The 20,831-nt window shown below is 38.2% G+C and overlaps 1 protein-coding gene across 1 annotated transcript in view; it reads right to left on the bottom strand.

Annotated features, from left to right (window-relative positions):
- The window catches only part of DCHS2 (dachsous cadherin-related 2), a 304,834-nt gene that overhangs the window by 102,197 nt on the left and 181,806 nt on the right, over window positions 1–20,831 (bottom strand). The window contains exons 5-8 of the mRNA XM_007450282.1: window positions 16,793–17,029; window positions 14,777–15,793; window positions 11,813–12,000; window positions 10,396–10,495 (exon numbers count right to left, since the gene is read on the bottom strand). Coding sequence (XP_007450344.1) covers window positions 10,396–10,495; window positions 11,813–12,000; window positions 14,777–15,793; window positions 16,793–17,029 — 1,542 coding nt within the window. The remainder of the gene's footprint in view (window positions 1–10,395; window positions 10,496–11,812; window positions 12,001–14,776; window positions 15,794–16,792; window positions 17,030–20,831) is intronic.

Raw genomic sequence — 20,831 nt, 5'->3', positions numbered from 1 at the left:
ACGCGGGCCTCTCACTGTTGTGGCCTCTCCCATTGGGGAGCACAGGCTCCGGACGCACAGGCTCAGTGGCCGTGGCTCACAGGCCCAGCCGCTCCGCGGCATATGGGATCCTCCCGGACCGGGGCACGAACCCATGTCCCCTGCATCAGCAGGCAGACTCTCAACAACTCTGCCACCAGGGAAGCCCAACTCATGGCTAATCTTATTCCCCATTCACATATTTCCCTTCACCATCTTCTTTTGAAGCAAATTTCAGAAATCATATCATTTCTTCTGTATGTTTTTCAACATGCATCTCTAAAAGATAAGGAAAAATTTAATACAATCACAGAACCATATTATACTTTTAAAAATTAGTAATAATTCCTAAGTATTATCAAATATCTAGTTAACTTTTAAATTTCCGGTTGTCTCATAAATATCTTATTTTTTTAGTCAAATTAGGTTCAACATAAAATCTGTATTTGCATATCCCTTCAATCTATGCATTCCTGACATCCATCTCTTTATTTTGTTCTTGCAACTCATTTGCTGAAGAACTGGATCATGTATCCTGAAGCTTCCTGTGGTCTAGATTTGCCTGTTGCTTATCTCCAGTGTGTAGCTTAATATGTTTTTCTGTCCTCTATGTTCTCCTTAAATTGGGAGGTAGATCTATAGAATTAATCAGATTCAGGTTGTTTGGGGGGAAGACTACTTCATAAATGCTGTTTTGTGTTTTCCTTCAGAAGCACATGTCTGATTGTCTCTTTTTTTGATGTGGGCCCCCTTTGGTGGACAGCCTGAAACCACTAATGATTCAATAAATGTTGCAAAGTATAACATTGAGTCTATGATCTCTTCTTCATTTATTAGCTGGAATATATTACTAAAGAGCAACTTCTTCTTATGTACTTATTGGTGACCCAGTGGGACAGTTCATTATATGAAAAAGCAGGATAAATGTTTGATGGTAAACTTATTTAACAGTCTTCAAAATAATGGACTGGTTTACTAACATCCTTCAGTGCTTCAACTATGATAATTAAAAGTTTGTTTAGTTTCTGTTTTAAGAATCATTAAGCATAAATTTAAACATATTATAAGAGTTTCAATCTATTCCCAATATTATCCCTATTGATGTTCAAATTGTTCCATCTTTGAACATTAGGATCCTCTTAAAGGAGGTTCCTGAATCTTTGATATGATCCTAGTCATCTTTAACAGCCTCCTTGTATCTGGGGTGACAAAATGTTGCAGACTCATCTTGAAGATTTCCTGTTCAAGACCTGGAGTCAGTCATTTCTCCAAGGACTCCTGGTTCATTCCATGGAACACAGTATTGGGAGGTTGTATCCTGCTCATTGCTTCTGGGTCAGTCATTGTTTCTAGGCCTTTTTCAGTGGTCACGGAATACACATATGCACACACCAAAATATGTCATAAGTTTGTATTGATACTTCTAATTCAAATCGATCACGGCAGGGTTTTTTTTTTTTTTTTTGGTTTGTTAAATAACAGATTTGTGTTCTTTGATAAAATCTAAATACTTTAAACAACCCAAAGAACTTCAGACGATGTCTCGGCTAGTGGCTCTCTTTCATTCTTTTATTCAACTGTCAGTGAGTCACTATCATGTAACAGACACTTTACCAGTTATAGGGAAAATAATAGCAAATAAAAAAGAACTCCTGCTCTTAAAAAAGTCAGAGTATAAGAGCAGGAAATTATGTAATATCTACTGGTTGTGATTTCTATGCTTTGATCCATTTACATAGGAGAATGAAAACTTTCATGAATGTGATATATATATCTTTGTTCTCATATTGATTTTTATCTTGTTATTTTATCTTATATTTTGTAGTTGCCTCTATTTTGTAATTGGATAAAGTTAAAGCAAAGGTATGAGTAACATAACAGATATCACCACATTTTTATATTGTGATGCCCCAAGTATCATTTCAGAAGCTAATTTTTTAAAAACTCAACATTTCAAACATTCAGAAATATATGACCATCCATATAAACATTTCCAGGTTGGTAAAGCTGCAATATTTCTTCAAATTTTTTAAAGAAATAACAGAATATAAGTAGAGCAGAGGACCTGTGTGTACCTCCAAGTCTCATTCCCTTTTTTCTTCCCCGTAGACAGCCTCTGTTCTAAAGTGGGGGTGTATCTTTCTAGTCCATATATTCATGAGTAATATATAGCATGTTTTTTTTCCTTTCCAAATAACGGTATCATAGCAGGATTATAGTTTAATCTATTAACCTGTGTGTGTGTATGTGTGTATTCAGCAGACTCATTGTTACTGAACAACCCACTATGTCATCTTCCCAAGCATGAACATGATTTGCCTTTTCATTTCTTTCTACTTTAGGTCTTTCATCTATTTTGTAATTTTCTACATAAAGGTCTTAAGTATCTTTTATTGAAATTTTCCTCCTTATGCTTCTAGTCAAGGTGATTCTGATTTGGGAGAGGGGGAAAACACATAATTTGATGGTCCTTCTTTAAAGAAAATAGGACAATATTCCCACCCCAGAGGAGCCCGTGCTAGCGAAGAGCCTTGAAGCCTAAACTTCATGATCTTCACAGTAAACTGGAACCCACATCCAATGATTTTCTTCATTACAGTGAATGAAACTTTTGAAATCCTGCTTAGTTCTCAAAATGCTAGTGATTTTTGTATGTTGACATTGTTCCCAGAAATTTTTTGTGTTATTGATTCTAGTGATTTGCCTGTAGCATATTTGGGGTTTTCCATGAAGACAATTAAATTATCTGCAGGTAACGGCAATGTTGTCCCTTGCTTCCCTATGTTTGTGTCAAACACGACAAAGCAACAAATTTCTTTCAAAATGGTATAAAAACACAATGCCAACCAAAGTTAATCACTGGAACCAATCTGAAGCCTGTGCATTCTCAAGGAAAAACATAAACATAAGCCTATCTCAATAAAATTCCCACATACACATACATGTGTGTACGTATGTGGCATTTTTTTATTAATCCTATTTTTTAAAATTGGGGTATAGTTGTTTTACAATGTTATGTTAGTTTCTACTGTACAGTGAAGTAGAGTTCCCTGCTATACAGCAGGTATTCCATGCTATACAACAGGTTCTCATTAGTTATCTATTTTATACATATTAGTTAGTGTATATATGTCAATCCCAATCTCCCAATTCATCCCAGCTCCCCTTTCCCCCCTTGGTGTTCATACGTTTGTTCTCTATGTCAGTGTCTCTATTTCTGCCTTGCAAACAGGTACATCTGTACCATTTTTCTAGATTCCGCATATATGCGTTAACATACAATATTTGTTTTTCTCTTTCTGACTTACTTCACTCTGCATTTTATAAATATGATTTACTCTGACCTTAAGAATATTTAATTTTCATAGAGATTCACAGATGTTTGGTGTTCATAATCATATGTCTTTATACTCAATACCAATTTTTGTCCATTAACTAGTATTTTCCTGTCAGTAAAAGTTGATTTGCATTTCAGATTACTGAAAATTTTTCATTTAAAGTGGATGGCTGGTTGATTTCAAATTAGGACATAGAAAAAATAATATGATTTTACATTAAACTTTTATTTTATTTTATTTTTTTAACATCTTTATTGGAGTATAATTGCTTTACAATGGTGTGCTAGTTTCTGCTTTATAACAAAGTGAATCAGTTATACATATACATATGTTCCCTTATCTCTTCCCTCTTGCATCTCACTGCCTCCCAACCTCCCTATCCCACCCCTCTAGGTGGTCACAAAGCACCGAGCTGATCTCCCTGTGCTATGCTGCTGCTTCCCACTAGCTATCTATTTTACGTTTGGTAGAGTATATATGTCCGTGCCACTCTCTCACTTTGTCAGAGCTTACCCTCCCCCTCCCCATATCCTCAAGTCCATTCTCTACTACGTCTGCATCTTTATTCACATCCTACCCCTAGGTTCTTCTGACCAATTTTTTTTCTTTTTTTTTTTAGATTCCATAGTTATGTGTTAGCATACGGTATTTGTCTTTCTCTTTCTGACTTACTTCACTCTGTATGACAGACTCTAGGTCCATCCACCTCACTACAAATAACTCAGTTTCGTTCCATTTTAAGGCTGAGTAATATTCCATTGTATATATGTGCCACATCTTCTTTATCCATTCATTCTATGATGTACACTTAGGTTGTTTCCATCTCCGGGTTATTGTAAATAGAGCTGCAAAGAACATTTTGGTACATGACTCTTTTTGAATTATGGTTTTCTCAGGGTATATGCCCAGTAGTGGGATTGCTGGGTCGTGTGGTAGTTCTATTTGTAGTTTTTTAAGGAACCTCCATACTGTCCTCCATAGTGGCTGTACCAATTCACATTCCCACCAGCAGTGCAAGAGTGTTCCCTTTTCTCCACATCCTCTCCAACATTTATTGTTTCTAGATTTTTTGATGATGGCCATTCTGACTGGTGTGAGATGATATCTCATTGTAGTTTTGATTTGCATTTCTCTAATGATTAATGATGCTGAGCATTCTTTCATGTATTTGTTGGCAGTCTGTATATCTTCTTTGGAGAAATGTCTATTTAGGTCTTCTGCCCATTTTTGGATTGGGTTGTTTATTTTTTTGTTATTGAGCTGCATGAGCTGTTTATAAATTTTGGAGATTAATCCTTTGTCAGTTGCTTCATTTGAAAATATTTTATCCCATTCTGAGGGTTACTTTTTGGTCTTGTTTATGGTTCCCTTTGCTGTGAAAAAGCTTTGAAGTTTCATTAGGTCCCATTTGTTTATTTTTGTTTTTACTTCCATTTCTCTAGGAGGTGGGTCAAAAAGGATCTTCCTGTGATTTATGTCATAGAGTGTTCTTCCTATGTTTTCCTCTAAGAGTTTGATGGTGTCTGGCCTTACACTTAGGTCTTTAGTGCATTTTGAGTTTACTTTTGTGTATGGTGTCAGGGAGTGTTCAATTTCATTCTTTTATATGTAGCTGTCCAGATTTCCCAGCACCACTTATTGAAGAGGCTGTGTTTTCTCCACTGTATATTCTTGCCTCCTTTATCAAAGATAAGGTGACCATATGTGCATGGGTTTATCTCTGGGCTTTCTATCCTGTTCCACTGATCTATCTTTCTGTTTTTGTGCCAGTACCATACTGTCTTGATTACTGTAGCTTTGTACTATACTCTGAAGTGCAGGAGCCTGATTTCTCCAGCTCTGTTTTTCTTCCTCAATATTGCCTTGGCTATTCGGGGTCTTTTGTGTTTCCATACAAATTGTGAAATTTTTTGTTCTGGTTCTGTGAAAAATGCCAGTGGTAGTTTGATAGGGATTGCATTGAATCTGTAGATAGCTTTGGGTAGTATAGTCATTTTAACAATGTTAATTCTTCCAATCCATCTATTTGTATCTCTCCATCTATTTGTATCATCTTTAACTTCTTTCATCAGTGTCTTACAATTTTCTCCATACAGGTGTCTTGTCTCCTTAAATTACGTTTATTCCTAGGTATTTTATTCTTTTTGTCGTGATGGTAAATGGGATTTTTTCCTTAATTTCTCTTTCTAATCTTTCACTGTTATTGTATAGGAGTGCAAGAGATTTCTGTGTATTAATTTTGTATCCTGCTACTTTACCAAATTCATTGATTAGCTCTAGTAGTTTTCTAGTAGCATCTTTAGGATTCTCTATGTATACTGTCACGTCATCTGCAAACAGTGACAGCTTTATTTCTTCTTTTCCAATTTACATTCCTTTTATTTCTTTTTCTTCTCTGATTGCAGTGGCTAAAACTTCCAAAACTATGTTGAATAATAGTGGTGAGAGCAGGCAACCTTGTCTTTTTCCTGATCTTAGTGGAAATGGTTTCAGTTTTTCACCATTGAGGACAATGTTGGCTGTGGGTTTGTCATATGTGGCCTTTATTATGTTGAGGTAAGTTCCCTCTATGCCTACTTTCTAGAGGGTTTTTATCATAACTGGGTGTTGAATTTTGTCAAAAGCTTTCTCTGCGTCTATTGAGATGATCATATGGTTTTTCTCCTAAAATATGTTAATATGGTATATCACATTGATTACGTATATTGAAGAATCCTTGCATTCCTGGGATAAACCCCACCTGATCATAGTGTATGATCCTTTTAATGTGCTGTTGGATTCTGTTTGCTAGTATTTTGTTCAGGATTTTTGCATCTATGTTCATCAGTGATATTGGCCTGTAGTTTTCTTTCTTTGTGACATCTTTGTCTGCTTTTAGTATCAGGGTGATGGTGGCCTAGTAGAATGCGTTTGGAAGTGTTCCTCCCTCTGCTATATTTTGGAAGAGTTTGAGAAGAATAGGTGTTAGCTCTTCTCTAAATGTTTGATAGAATTCACCTGTGAAGCCATCTGGTCCTGGGCGTTTGTTTGTTGGAAGATTTTTAATCACAGGTTCAATTTCACTGCTTGGGATTGGTCTGTTCATATTTTCTATTTCTTCCTGGTTCAGTCTTGGAAGGTTGTGCATTTCTAAGAATTTGTCCATTTCTTCCAGGTTGTCTATTTTATTGGCATATAGTTGCTTGTAGTAATCTCTCATGATGCTTTGTATTTCTGCAGTGTCAGTTGTTACTTCTCCTTTTTCATTTCTAATTCTATAGATTTGAGTCTTCTCCCTTTTTTCTTGATAAGTCTGGCTAATGGTTTATCAATTTTGTTTATCTTCTCAAAGAACCAGCTTTTAGTTTAATTGATCTTTGCTATTGTTTCCTTCATTTCTTTCTCGTTTATTTCTGATCTGATCTTTATGATTTCTTTCCTTCTGCTAACTTTGGGGTTTTTTTGTTCTTCTTTCTCTAATTACTTTAGGTGTAAGGATAGGTTGTTTATCTGAGATATTTCTTGTTTCTTAAGGTAGGATTGTATTGCTATAAACTTCCATTTTACAACTGTTTTTGCTGCATTCCATAGGTTTTGGGTCATTGTGTTTCATTGTCATTTGTTTCTAGGTATTTTTTGATTTCCTCTTTGATTTCTTCAGTGATCACTTCGTTATTAAGTAGTGTATTGTTTAACCTCCATGTTTTTGTATTTTTTACAGATCTTTTCCTGTAATTGATATCTAGTCTCATAGTGTTGCGGTCGGAAAAGATACTTGATACAATTTCAATTTTCTTAAATTTACCAAGGCTTGATTTGTGACCCAAGATATGATCTATCATGGAGAATGTTCCATGAGTACTTGAGAAAAATGTGTATTCTGTTGTTTTTGGATGGAATGTCCTATAAATATCAATTAAGTCCATCTTGTTTAACGTATCATTTAAAGCTTGTGTTTCCTTATTTATTTTCATTTTGGATGATCTGTCTATTGGTGAAAATGGGGTGTTATAGTCCCCTACTATGAATGTGTTACTGTCGATTTCCCCTTTTATGGCTGTTAGTATTTGCCTTATGTATTGAGGTGCTCCTGTATTGGGTGTATAAAAATTTACAATTGTTATATCTTCTTCTTGGTTTGATCCCTTGATCATTATGTAGTGTCCTTCTTTTTCTCTTGTAATAGTCATTGTTTTAATGTCTATTTTGTGTGATATGAGAATTGCTACTCCAGTTTTCTTTTGATTTCCATTTGCATGGAATGTCTTTTTCCATCCCCTCACTTTCAGTCTGTATGTGTCCCTAGGTCTGAAGTGGGTCTCTTGTAGACAGCATATATACAGGTCTTGTTTTTGTATCCTTTCAGCCAGTCTACCTCTTTTGGCTGGAGCATTTAATCCATTTACATTTAAGGTAATTATCGATGTGTATTTTCCTATGACCATTTTCTTAATTGTTTTGGGTTTGTTATTGTAGGTCTTTTCCTTCTCTTGTGTTTCCTGCCTAGAGAAGTTCCTTTAGTATTTGTTGTAAAGCTGGTTTGGTGGTGCTGAACTCTTTTAGCTTTTGCTTGTCTGTAAAGCTTTTAATTTCTCCATCAAATCTGAATGAGATCCTTGCTGGGTAGAGTAATCTTGGTTGTAGGTTTTTCTATTTCATCACTTTAAATATGTCTTGCCACTCCCTTCCGGCCTACAGAGTTTCTGCTGAAAGATCAGCTGCTAACCGTATGGGGATCACCTTATGTGTTATTTGTTGTTTTACCCTTGCTGCTTTTAATATTTGTTCTTTGTATTTAATTTTTGATAGTTTGATTAATATGTGTCTTGGTGTATTTCTCCTTGGAGTTATCCTGTATGGGACTCTCTCTGCTTCCTGGACTTGATTAACTATTTCCTTTCCCATATTAGGGAAGTTTTCCATTATAGTCTCTTCAAATATTTTCTCAGTCCCTTTCTTTTTCTCTTCTTCTTTTGGGACCCCTATAATTTGAATGTTGGTGTGTTTAATGTTGTCCCAGAGGTCTCTGAGACTGTCCTCAATTCTTTTCATTCTTTTTTCTTTATTCTTCTCTTCTGTAGAGGAGAATATTTTATCTTCCAGGTCACTTATCTGTTCTTCTGCCTCAGTTATTCTGCTATTGATCCCTTCTAGAGAATTTTTAATTTCATTTATTGTGTTGTTCATCACTGTTTGTTTGCTCTTTAGTTCTTCTAGGTCCTTGTTAAACGTTTCTTGTATTTTCTCCATTCTATTTTCAAGATTTTGGATGATTTTTACTATTATTCTGAATTCTTTTTCTGGTAGACTGCCTATTTCCTCTTCATTTGTTAAGTCTGGTGGGTTTATGCCTTGTTCCTTCATCTGCTGTGTGCTTCTCTCTCTTCTCATTTTGCTTAACTTACTGTGTTTGTGTTCTCCTTTTCGCAGGCTGCATGTTCGTAGTTTCAGTTGTTTTTGGTGTCTGTTCCCAGTGGCTAGGGTTGGTTCAGTGGGTTGTGTAGGCTTTCTGTTGGAGGGGACTGGTGCCTGTGTTCTGGTGGGTGAGGCTGGATCTTGTCTTTCTGGTGGGCAGGTCCACGTCTAGTGGTGTGTTTTGGGGTATCTGTGGCCTATTATGATTTTAGGCAGCCTCTGTGGTATTGGATGAGGCTGTGTTCCTGTCTTGCTAGTTGTTTGGCATAGGGTGTCCTGTACTCTAGCTTGCTGGTCGTTGAGTGGAACTGGGTCTTGATGTTGAGATGGAGATCTATGGGAGATTTTTGCCATTTGATATTACTTGGAGCTGGGAGGTCTCTGTGGACCAGTCTCCTGAACTTGGCTCTCCCACTTCAGTGGCACAGCCCTGATGCCTGGCTGGAGCACCAAGATGCTGCCCTCCACAGGGCTGAGAATACCACAGAGAACAAAAAGAAAGAAAGAAGTAGATAAAATAAAAGAAAATAAATTAAAGTAAAATAAAATAAAATAATGTTATTAAAATAAAAAATAATTATGAAGAAAAAAATTTTTTTAATTAAAAAAAAAAGGACAGACAGAGCCCTAGGACAAATGGTAAAAGCAAAGCTATACAGACAAAGTCACACAGAAGCATACACATACACACTCACAAAAAGAGAAAAAGGGAAAAATATATATATATTGTTGCTCCCGAAGTCCACTCCTGAATTTGGGATGATTCCTTGTCTACTCAGGTATTCCACAGATGCAGGGTACATCAAGTTGATTGTGGAGATTTAATCTGCTGCTCCTGAGGCTGCTGGGAGAGATTTCCCTTTCTCTTCTTTGTTCGCACAGCTCCTGGGGTTCAGCTTTGGATTTGGACCCGCCTCTGCGTGTAGGTCGCCTGAGAGCGTCTGTTTTTCGCTCAGACAGGACAGGGTTAAAGGAGCCGCTGATTCGGGGGCTCTGGCTCACTCAGGACAGGGTGGGGAGGGAGGGGTGCGGATGCTGGGTGAGCCTGCGGCAGCAGAGGCCAGCATGACGTTGCACCAGCCTGAGGCACACCGTGTGTTCTCCCAGGGAAGTTTTCTCTGGATCATGGGACCCTGCATTGGCGGGCTGCAGAGGCTCCCAGCAGGCTAGTGACCTGTGCTTGCACACAGGTTTCTTGGTGGCGGCGGCAGCAGCCTTAGCGTCTCACGTCCATCTCTGGGGGCCACGCTGATAGCCGCAGCTCGCACCCGTCTCTGGAGCTCCTTTAAGCGGCGCTCTTAATCCCCTCTCCTCACGCACCAGGAAACACAGAGGTAAGAAAGTCTCTTGCCTCTTCGGCAGCTCCAGACTTTTTCCCGGACTCCCTCCCGGCTAGCTGTGGCGCACTATCCCCCTTCAGGCTGTGTTCACGCAGCCAACCCCAGTCCTCTCCCTGGGATCTGACCGAAGCCCCCATTAAACTTAAAAATTTTTTTTTAAAGGTGATTCTAGAAAATAACAAATGTATTTTGTTTGCAATATGGTGTTATTTTCAGTGTTAACTATTTTCCCAGGAGGCAGATGGTTGGTAGACAAAAGAGGAAATTCTAAAAGCTCTTAATCCTTTACATATAGTAACGTTTACCTGAAGATACTGAATATGTAACTTCTGCATTGTTTCCTTCATCAAGATCCTTTGCAAACACAGTTGTAACCAACATATTTACTGGTTGACCTTCCAGAACCTGTCATTAAGACAAATTACTTACAAATTAGTCAGTGAAATTTAAAAAAGAAATATCAATGAAACTTTAAGTTACAGAACACATTACTACTAAGCATTATTTTTTTAAACTACTTTTAAATCCACACAAAATGCAAATATCTACCATATAAAAGTTATATGGGTGTAAAACCATGAAAAAAATCCACATTACAAATTTAGATGTTTTGCTCAATTTGAACAAATTATCTGCAGCATTTAATCTAATTTTGAGAAAAAAAGGAAATAAAATTGACTAAAAAAATCTTAGATTTTTAATGCTTTTTAAGAATTCTGGCATTTTCTTATTCATCACTTTCTTTTAAAAGATCCAAAATACGCTAAAGATAAATATAAGCCATTATTTCAGGAAGCATACCTTATTAATTAACAGAAACTTTCCTGAAATACTGAAATGTATATGTGGAATTGAACTCCAAGTTTAGGGTCTTACTCCCTAATTAAGCCATGATACATAAAATGATATATTAATAAAAATCATAAGGATAGTATCATAATGTTCTGCATTGGTAGAATTTTCTTTAAATATGATTTTGGAAGATGAGTTTAAAGTTATTAACTTCCTCAATACCTATTTCGAGGTTTTCAATATGCATACCTGATCTCAATTTGAACGTCCAACTGTTTCAGAGCAATAGCTTCCGAACGTTTTATTCATATAACCCTTTCATTTAAAAAAAGGTATGAGTTCCCCCATGATACACTTATTAATTATGTACATGAAATAATATGCTAACTTATTATGTACATTATAAAACATACAAAAACATGGAAATGAAAAAGATAAGATCACATAAATATAATGAGAAGTTTCCGCATGTGCCTGCAAAGATCAATTGCTACAATCTCTGGCTGCACATCCGTCCACTTTAGAGCTACAGATTGTTCTATCTTCAACTAACCATCTTAGAGATGTGTTTCAATTGTCCACAAGGAGCTGTAGACAAAGAAAGGCAAGGAAATTACTGAAAAAAAACAAGCCATGTCTGAGCAATACTGATAACGAAGTACCATGACGTTTGCATACAACAGACAGAACTACATTATCATAAAACCACTGAATGTGTGATCCCAAATAGCACATATAAGCATTTTCCTTTCTTGTTTTAATTGTGTGTTTTTTTTTTTTTTTTGACATGTGGACAATTCTAACTCTAGAAATGTATGCATTTCCACACAAGACTGACTGGATAAATTCATGCTTTTTACCACAAGATGGTGCTCCAAACAAGTGACTAAGAACACTACAAACGTTGCACAGCTACTTGGCTCCACATACCTTGATGTGTAATTCCTTCCCAGGGAGGCACTGTGGGAAATACGGCCTGTTATCGTTGATGTCAGTAACTGAGACATACACCAGCATGGTGGCGTTTCGAGGAAGGGAGCCGTGGTCGGTCACCAAGACAGTCACCTGATGGTGCACCCGTTGCTCATGATCCAAGGCCACCCAACTGATAAGTTCGCCTGAGGAACACAGAGCAGGATGAAAGAGGCTGACGCTTGTACTAGAATTGTGTGGCTTTATGAACCACCAATTAAATCTCAGACCAAGTCGCAGAAAGGAAAATCAGATATAAAGCTCTAAAAGCACAACTTCCAAGACCACATGCTTTAGAAATCTAGCTCTGCTGTTGAAAGAATTTTCTGAAGTTTCTTCTGCCACCTTCAATTTGTCATTCTTTGTATTTCAAATTATCTACCATCAACCATTCGAACTAAAGAATGAATTCATAACAACAAATGATAAAATTACCCTGTGGTAATTTAATAATAATTTAGAAGATTTAAAGTTACAGCATGTCTCCCTTCATACTGAATATACAGAAAGCACCTCAGCTCTGACATCACAAGGTCTGGTTTGGGCGCCAGTTTCTTCACCTCAGGCACAGAAGGACCTCTCTGACCCTACCTCCTAGGGCTATCAAACACTAATGCAATCATAAATTTAAAAGGACTCTGTAAGCTCTAAATTATTACGAATGTGGGAGTTGTTATCATTACTTAAAATAATGGCAAAGTACCTTCATGAAAATCAAATACATACCTAGGTGATGGTTTGTCTTTTACATATAGAGTTATCTATTTTTATCTCACAAAGTATATGTGTAGTGAGGACAGTGACTTCCCAAATAACTCTTCATGCTTTACAAGCCATATTTTACATATTCTTGCTTGAAACTGTCTTCTAGGCGACTAGCCTCATGTTTCAGCCCCAGACTCAGGCATAAAATCGTAACTGCCTCTATCTACCACCAAGGGCCATCTCTGGTAGCCCGTCTCCCGCTGCAGATTTCCAACAGGCATTAATATCCTCACTATTTTTCATTAATATTTTCATAATATCTATTTGTGAGAAAGTAATCAAGAAGCAACTACTACCTAACATTGCCGTTACCAAGATCTTTTTGCCCTCTTCCTCCAAATGAAATGTGTAGAACAAATGACAGTGTGTAGAACAAAACAAAAAGTGAAATCAGGAACAACAACAAAAAATTCATATTTGGATAAGTTGCTGAATTGGTGAAGGTATAATGCAGTGTTTACCATATCTAATTACTATATCAACTATATTTATAAAGTGTTTACTATAAGTGTGATTCTAACAAAAAAGACAAAGACAACAACTGCATCTTTAAAGTTCCAAAATGCAATTCTTCTAGGAAAACCCTAAATCCTGAATGGCAAACAGATTTTTATTTGCTGTGCCAACTCTGACATGTAGCAGCTGTTAGGAAAGACTAGGAGGCTCAGCCAGGGCTGGGCGTGGGGGTTCCACATAGGGTTCCGTGGGAGTGAGGTTTCGGGTCACTACCTGAGGCTGCTCAGAGCCCCGAATGTGGAGGGCGTGCCTGTGTGCTGCGCATGCATGCCATGCACTGGAGGATGTCGTCAACCCCTGCGCTGCCCCACTGTCCCCAGCCCCAGTGAACAGGAACAGCTTATGAGTATGTAGCCTTCCAAGCCCCTTCATAACACTTTAACTCTTCACCGCCCCACACACACACACCCAGAGCGGGACACGGAGTATGGCGGCAATTGTCTCCTTTTTTCAAGGTAAGGAAACTGAGTCCCAAGGTGAAGCTTCTTGCTTCTAGCCGTACAGCAATTCTAGGAATGGACACCTGGTCTTCTGAATCTGGACTAACTGTGGGAGAGAGAAGATCATGGGGGAACCAAATGTATATTTCAACTTCTTTCGAAAAAAATAAATTACCGAGTGCAGTAGAAAACCTAGAGAACTATCTAACACGTGGAAGTAAAGAGCAAGCTGGACCATCCTGTGCAGCCGGTGCAGTTTGTGCCTTGCTGCGGGGCCCAGCTCAGGACTGAATGGGAGCTGAGATCCAGCTTGCAATCTCGGCAGGCCTTCTGCCCTGGTGTAAAGCTCCATCTGCTGGAGGAAGGGGCACCTTTTCCTAATCCACACGATAGGTACTTTGAAGGTAATCAGAATTGAATTCAAATTCTGTCCCACTATAGAGCAAGGGGCACCACGTACAAAGGCCACAACATGAATGGTGCCTCCTGGAACTGTACAAAGCGGTGACCTTCTCACTTCTTTCTAGCTCCGTGACCTTGGGCATGTTACTTGAGCTACTCGAGTTTCAGTTTCTCCAACTACATGGTTGCAGTATAAACATAGTTCATTTGTAGGTATTTGCAGGAATTAAAGACTTTGTAAATGTATACAATATAATAACATTTGTATATTTAACTTAACTAATTAAGACATGAAAAAAACCTCAGTGTAAATATTTGCCCTTTCCCTATGTTTCCCTCATCAAAATGAGAATGGAGAAATATATCAAAAGAGTGACTTTGAAATCTTAACTTAAACTCTTAAAAAGTGGATTATTCTCTAGTTTTTCACTGATGACATTTATACTTTATAAAATATTATTTGAAAAAATTTAAAGACATCTACAAATGAAAAAGAGTGGTTGGGCGGGCAGGGGGGGTGGAATTAGACTTTACACAAGAATTTATCTAGTCCAGTTCTGAGTGTACCTCTAATTCAAAATAAGAACCATATACAGACAGTATGTGGGTGTGAGGCAAGAGAAATATGAATCATTTAAGGGAAAATTCTGTTCAATTTTGACTTCACTTTAAAAATCACAATACTATAATCAAGTAAGATATTTACTAAAAACTGTAATTTTAACTATATGTTTGCTAAAAGATTTGAGTTTTGTCAATTCCAATTTTAAAGGAATAAGTGCAAGCTACAAAATGCTACCTGTATTAGGATTCATCTTGAAGAATTTTCCATCAGACAAAAGGAAATATGACAGCTGTCCATTCTTTCCCGAGTCTCTGTCAATTGCTGTAATTTTGCCTATTACCCCTTGGGGAACAGGACTCTCCTTGACTTTCAGAAACAAGACATCATGCAAGAAGGTAGGGGAATTGTCATTCTCATCCAGGACATGAACAATTACTGAAGTGCTCACATTCTGTGACATTCTGTCCTCCGGGATCCAGGCAAACACTCTAAAATTATATGTTTGTGTGGATTCATAGTCGAGCTGTCGCCGCAAATAAATCCAACCCGTGTAAGGATGGATGCCAAACGCAGCCAAGTCTGGGCCAGACTCCAGTGAGTACAGGAGCTGCGGGGGTGTGTGCTGTGGGCCAAGCTGGCAGGCCTGGACTTTCAGGAGTGGGGTCATCAGTGAGACGGACTCACTAACTTCCGCTTTATAGACCAAATGCTCAAAAGTTAAAGACGGGTTTTGTTCTTGTTTTTCAATAATGACCGTCAGCACTAACAGTGATGCCTGAGGAGGAACGCCGAGATCCTGGGCCATGAGGGTCAGAGTGCACTCCTGGGGCCCAGCGCCTGCCAGGCTCTCGTTGAGGTACACCACACCAAGCCCTGAGTCAACGGAAAAGATGCTCGGGCTCTGACTGGCAATGGCATAGCGGATGACCCCGTTGGGCCCGCTGTCTTTGTCTGTTGCACGGGCATGGTACAAGGCTGTGCCAGTCATTGTGCTCTGGGATATCATAACCCCATCGGAGGCTTTGTGAAACACTGGGCGGTTGTCATTGACATCGATGACAGTTATGTTGACCTCTGTGCTGCTGCAGGCGGCGGAGCTGCCGAGCTGTGCCTGGATGGTGAGCACAACCACAGGCTGCGTTTCGTGATCCAGAGGTTTCTGGGTTCGAATGGTGCCCAGCCATGGGTGAATAAAGAACTTTCCGTCCAGATCACCAGAGGAGATCCTATAAAGAATTGGTTCTGAGGAATCTGAAAGGGAAACAACAAAAAAAAGAAAGAACAAAATGAAAAGAGAAAGCAATCACTTTATGCCAAAAGAATGTACCTACTGGAAACAGAACTGAAAGCATTAATGTATATCACATCCACAGAGAATACGATGCAATGTCTCACATCTTCCTCAGCTCTCCAAAGCCTGTTGATAAGTGGACACATGGTTTCAGATGTATTAGTGGACAAAAGTAATGTCCAATGGACAAGGTGCAAGCCATGGGTTTCACCATCTTCCTTACCTCTTCTTGTATTAAGTAAAAGGGAAAGGTATTCAGAAAATAATGTGGGTGCCTGTTTTACAGTCTGTTTTATATATTTGAGGAAGCAAAGTCAAGTTTACACTGGTGTTTCTCTATGATATCTACTGATAAAAGGCAAATACCCTCCCTAAAATTTAAGGGAAGGAGAGAAGATGGGTTAGGGTTACGGAGCATGACAAGATCTCTGGACAAGTAATTCACTTCTAAGAATTTTTCTTGCAGAGAAATCTGTACAAGTCATATAAGGATATTTGCTTGAGTATTATTTGGACTCGCAAAAATGACTGTAAATCATTCAGATTGATAGCAAAAGGGAAATGTTTAAATAAATACTATGCAACTTTTTATTTTAACGAGACGGAATGATGTCCAGTTACTTGGAAAACTGCCCCCAATATACAAAGTGGGGAAAAATTGTCATTGTAGAACAACAAAGATAGTTGGATGTATTTTCATTAAAAAATTTTTGGAAGTGTGTGTGTGTGTGTGCATGTGCGCTTTGAAGAATGGGTTAAAAGTACCTGTTACTTTTGTGATTAGAAAAACAAAGTAGGATAAAAATAATGTTGAAAGAACAAAGAGCAAGCCATAGATTGTATGGTCTCAATTCTTGCATGGAGAAAAGGAAAGATTTATTCAAGACTGTACAACCTAAGAAAATATAGAAAATGTTCCAGTAATGGATTTCAATGCAGCATAAGAAGTAAGTACTTACTCAAGGACTCTTTTGCTTTTACTGTCCCCACAGGACTGTCTTCAGGCACATTTTCATAAACTGAGAAAGTATACTTAGGCCTTTCAAATTCAGTGGGTGCCAGAGTTGTCTGAAGAATGTGTATGGTGACTTCAGCATTAGTGACAGATGTGAGCCCGCCACCATCTCGAGCACAGACCATCAGCAAAAGTGTTGTCGATTCCAAATGACTAAGAGTTGATGTTAAGTAAATAATCCCTGGGTAGGGGAAGGAGAGAATTAAAAACCAGATAACATGCAATAAATACTGATGAGCCATAGTAACACCTGATCTGTTAATGCTACTGTGATGGTTAATTTTATGTGTCCATTTGACTGGACCATGGCGTGCCCAAATATTCAGTGAAACATTATGCTGCACATTTCTGTGAGGGTGTTTTTGGGTGAAATTAACCCAAATGGATAGACTGAGTCAAGCATATTGGCCTCCCTGCTGTGGGTGGGCCTCATCCAATCAGTTGAAGGCCTGACTAGAACAAAAGGGCTGGTCCTCCTCCAAGTAACAGAGAGTCCTCCTGCCGGACTCTGTTAGACTTGGGACATTGGTTTTTTCCCTTCCTTTGGAATTGAACTGAAACATCTTGGCTCCTCCCGAGTCCTGAGACTGCCAGCCTTCAACCTCGAGCTACACCATTGGTTCTCTGGATCCTGAGTTTACCAACTCACCTGCAGATCTTGGGGCCTGTTAATCTCCATAATCACAGGACTAATTCCTTACAATAAATCTCTTTATATTTATCTTTATATGTCTTTATATTTATATATCTCCTGTTGGTTCCATTTCTCTGGAGAACCTTGATACATCTACTTTCCAATCAAAGAACTTGAGCATATTTGCAAAATGATGGTCCAAATTCTGTCAAGTAAGCAATATTTCTTAGAGCTTAAATATTAGACATCTTGGAAGTATATCAATTCACCAGAAAAACAAAAACTGTTGCCTTTGTTAGGCCTTCCTACCATATCAGCAGCCCAGGATGATGGACTAGCAGAGTATACCCCATAATCCAATGTAGTCTAAGCTAATGCAGGGTTGTTGTGTGATCACAACCTACCCAGGCACCAGGGCCCTAAATCTACAGATGAAACTAAAGTTTTATCTTCTGGAGTATTTGCCATTTGCCCTGAACAAGACCATGGAGTGTAGCACTTTTTTTCAAGGAACTCCATTTTTTTGTTATTGATGAGAGGGTATAATATCAATGGCTGTGGGTAGGAAAACTTCAAAAATGTTAAAACCATGGGGATAAGTTAAGCTTATACACAGAGTGTTTGTGAGGGGAGAAGGTCTTAATGGATAAGTTGGGGAGAGATCCAGTAATGCTGAGAAAACCAATCATTTAATATGGCTAACACCACCCATTGGTGTGTTAGTGTGAAAACATGAAAATAGATAACCAACTTTAGAAATGAAAGTGTTAGTTGTAGTTAACAAAAAAGAAAAACAGACAAACTTTTAAATGAGTTTACAAACAAATAAATGTGGCTGAACTGTATGGAATCTATCACAACACAATTGGCCGTAAGTATTAGTTAAATGAAGGACTACTGCAGTTTTGCCAGTTTATGAGAAGCTTGCAAAAACATCAGAATTATCAGTTTTCTAGGCATAAAAAAGGTGACACCCATTTGATTTATTTCTTTTTTTTAATCAAATCTTCCCTCTTATAACTCCAATTCCTTGTTCCTATTTCCATTAGAAATTTAGTGAATCTGTCTTATTTCTCCTTGGCAAACACATCATCAATAACCAAAGCCAAATATCTCATCAGACCTGCTCCAGGCACAGCATCCCCATTTTCTTATCTGACATGATTTTCTGTCATTTCTCTTGCAGTTCCTTTCTCCTGAACATTCTCTAAGTTGATCCAGGAACACATGGTTCCAGATAACAATCTGACTATAACGAAGAAGAGTATAAACATTCTTTATTGGAATACTTATAAAACACTAATGTAACCAAGTATTATCACACCCACTTTTAGCAACCATGTTAAAATTAGGGTTCACACTGATTTGCTGGTCCACCAAAGCACTCAATACTCATCACACTAATTTCTAAGTCAGGCCTTTCCCTTCTGTTATTGATTAGCTTCAGAATTCTTTCTTATTAAAGTCTTGGCTTGATTTAAAAATAAAACTCAAATAATGCAAAATTGTCTGTCTGCAGAAGAAAATGAGAAGTCTCTCTACCCCACTTACCCCCCACTCCCTGGGTACAAAGTCTTCTAGAGTTAACTCAATTTTAATTATTGAGACTTTTTTAAGAGCTTTATTTTCCACTCTTGATGATTATGACAATGAAAAGATTAATGCCTGCCTCAACTAGACCATAAGCTGACCTTCCTGCCTTTAGACTGACTCCTAAACCATTTTTCATACTTGTATTAGGATAGTCTTCCTAAAATCCAAATCTCGGCCTATCAGTGCTTCCCACAGTTTTCAGGGGAAGTTCAAATGCTTTATCGTAATAACCAGGCCACTCAATTAGCGCTTTTGCATCTCTGTGGCCCCATCTCACCATTCTCTCTGTACAGGACATTTTGCTCTTGGCACAGTCAACTCTTTCTAATTTCCAGAATAGATCTTGCTCTTCCCTTTGGATTGCTGCATCCCCTTCCTGGAATAACTTCTTCATCTTCTCTGACAATGATTTCTACTCATGTTTTAAAGCACAGCTCAACTTTCACCTGGCGCAGATGACCTTCTCTTACCTTCCACTCTCTTTCAGAGACCACTCTTCCAGGATCCCACAATGGCCTGAGTACATGTGCCTATCATACATTTACTACATTGTACTTTAATGGTTTTTGCCTTTCTTAACATTCATTCACTTATTCATTAGTTTACTCCATGGTTTATAAATAAAATCAAAAAACAACATTTTGAAAATATATAAACAATTTAGTATACATAATAACTGAAGAGCTCTGTAACTAAGATGAAAAAATACAGGTAAGCCAAAAGTTAGGGTAGCAGTGGATAAAGGCAGATAACTCAGATAAGAAAGAATAAAGTATGAATAAATATGATAATGCTCAAACTCATTAAAAATAACAAATGCAAAATAAAAATAATTACTTCTTGTTTTCACCTCTAATGTTTGCTAAAACTTTTAAGTGATATTATGCAGGGTTAATAAAGGATGTGGTATGGATGTATACTGTCCAAAAGGCACTTTGGCAATATTTATCTAACAGTAAATTGTTCATGTTCAAAACCTAGAAATCTACCCTCAGATCACCTTTGAGAAGGCACAGTGAGGGTGGCGCTTACCACCCAAGGGGGACTGCAAGACCAGTGTGGCTGATGGTGGTACTTCTGAGGGGAATGATTCTCATATACAGGAAAATGAGAAGCTGATAATTAGATACATCAGTGATGTTTCTGAATAAAGAGAGACAAAGATAAAATCTTACAGCAGCAACAAGAGAAGAAAAACTGAGAACATATAAAGGAACAATTCTTTGACAATAGACTTCTCAATGGCAACAACAGAGGTCAGAAGTTAATGAAGTAATATTGTGAAAATTACAGAAGAAAACAGCTTCCTACCTAGAATTTTCTACTCAGATAAGCTATTTTTTTTAATGTATTTATTTATTTTTGGCCGCACTGGGTCTTTGTTGCTGGACACGGGCTTTCTCTAGTTGCAGTGAGGGGGGGGTTACTCTTCATTGCGGTGTGTGAGCTTCTCATTGTGGTGTCTTCTTTTGTTGCAGAGCACAGGCTCTAGGTGCGCGAGCTCTGTAGTTGTGGCGCACGGGCTTAGTTGCTCCGCGGCATGTGGGATCTTCCCGGACTAGGGCTCGAACCTTTGTCACCTGCACTGGTGGCTCTTAACCACTGAGCCACCAGGGAAGCCCCAGGTAAGCTATTTTACAGGAGGAACGTTGGATCAGTCAGGGTTCTCCAGAGAAGCAAAAACGAATAGTTGAAATAGATAGATAGAGACAGAGACAGAGATGCGGGGAGAGAAGATACACAGGGAAAGAGGGGG

This window comes from Lipotes vexillifer, unplaced genomic scaffold, assembly GCF_000442215.2.
Source record: "Lipotes vexillifer unplaced genomic scaffold, Lipotes_vexillifer_v1.1 scaffold266, whole genome shotgun sequence".
Taxonomy (NCBI): Eukaryota; Metazoa; Chordata; class Mammalia; order Artiodactyla; family Lipotidae; genus Lipotes; species Lipotes vexillifer.
The sequence above is the reverse complement of the archived record's forward strand: the minus strand, read 5'-3'. Positions and strand labels throughout refer to the sequence as shown.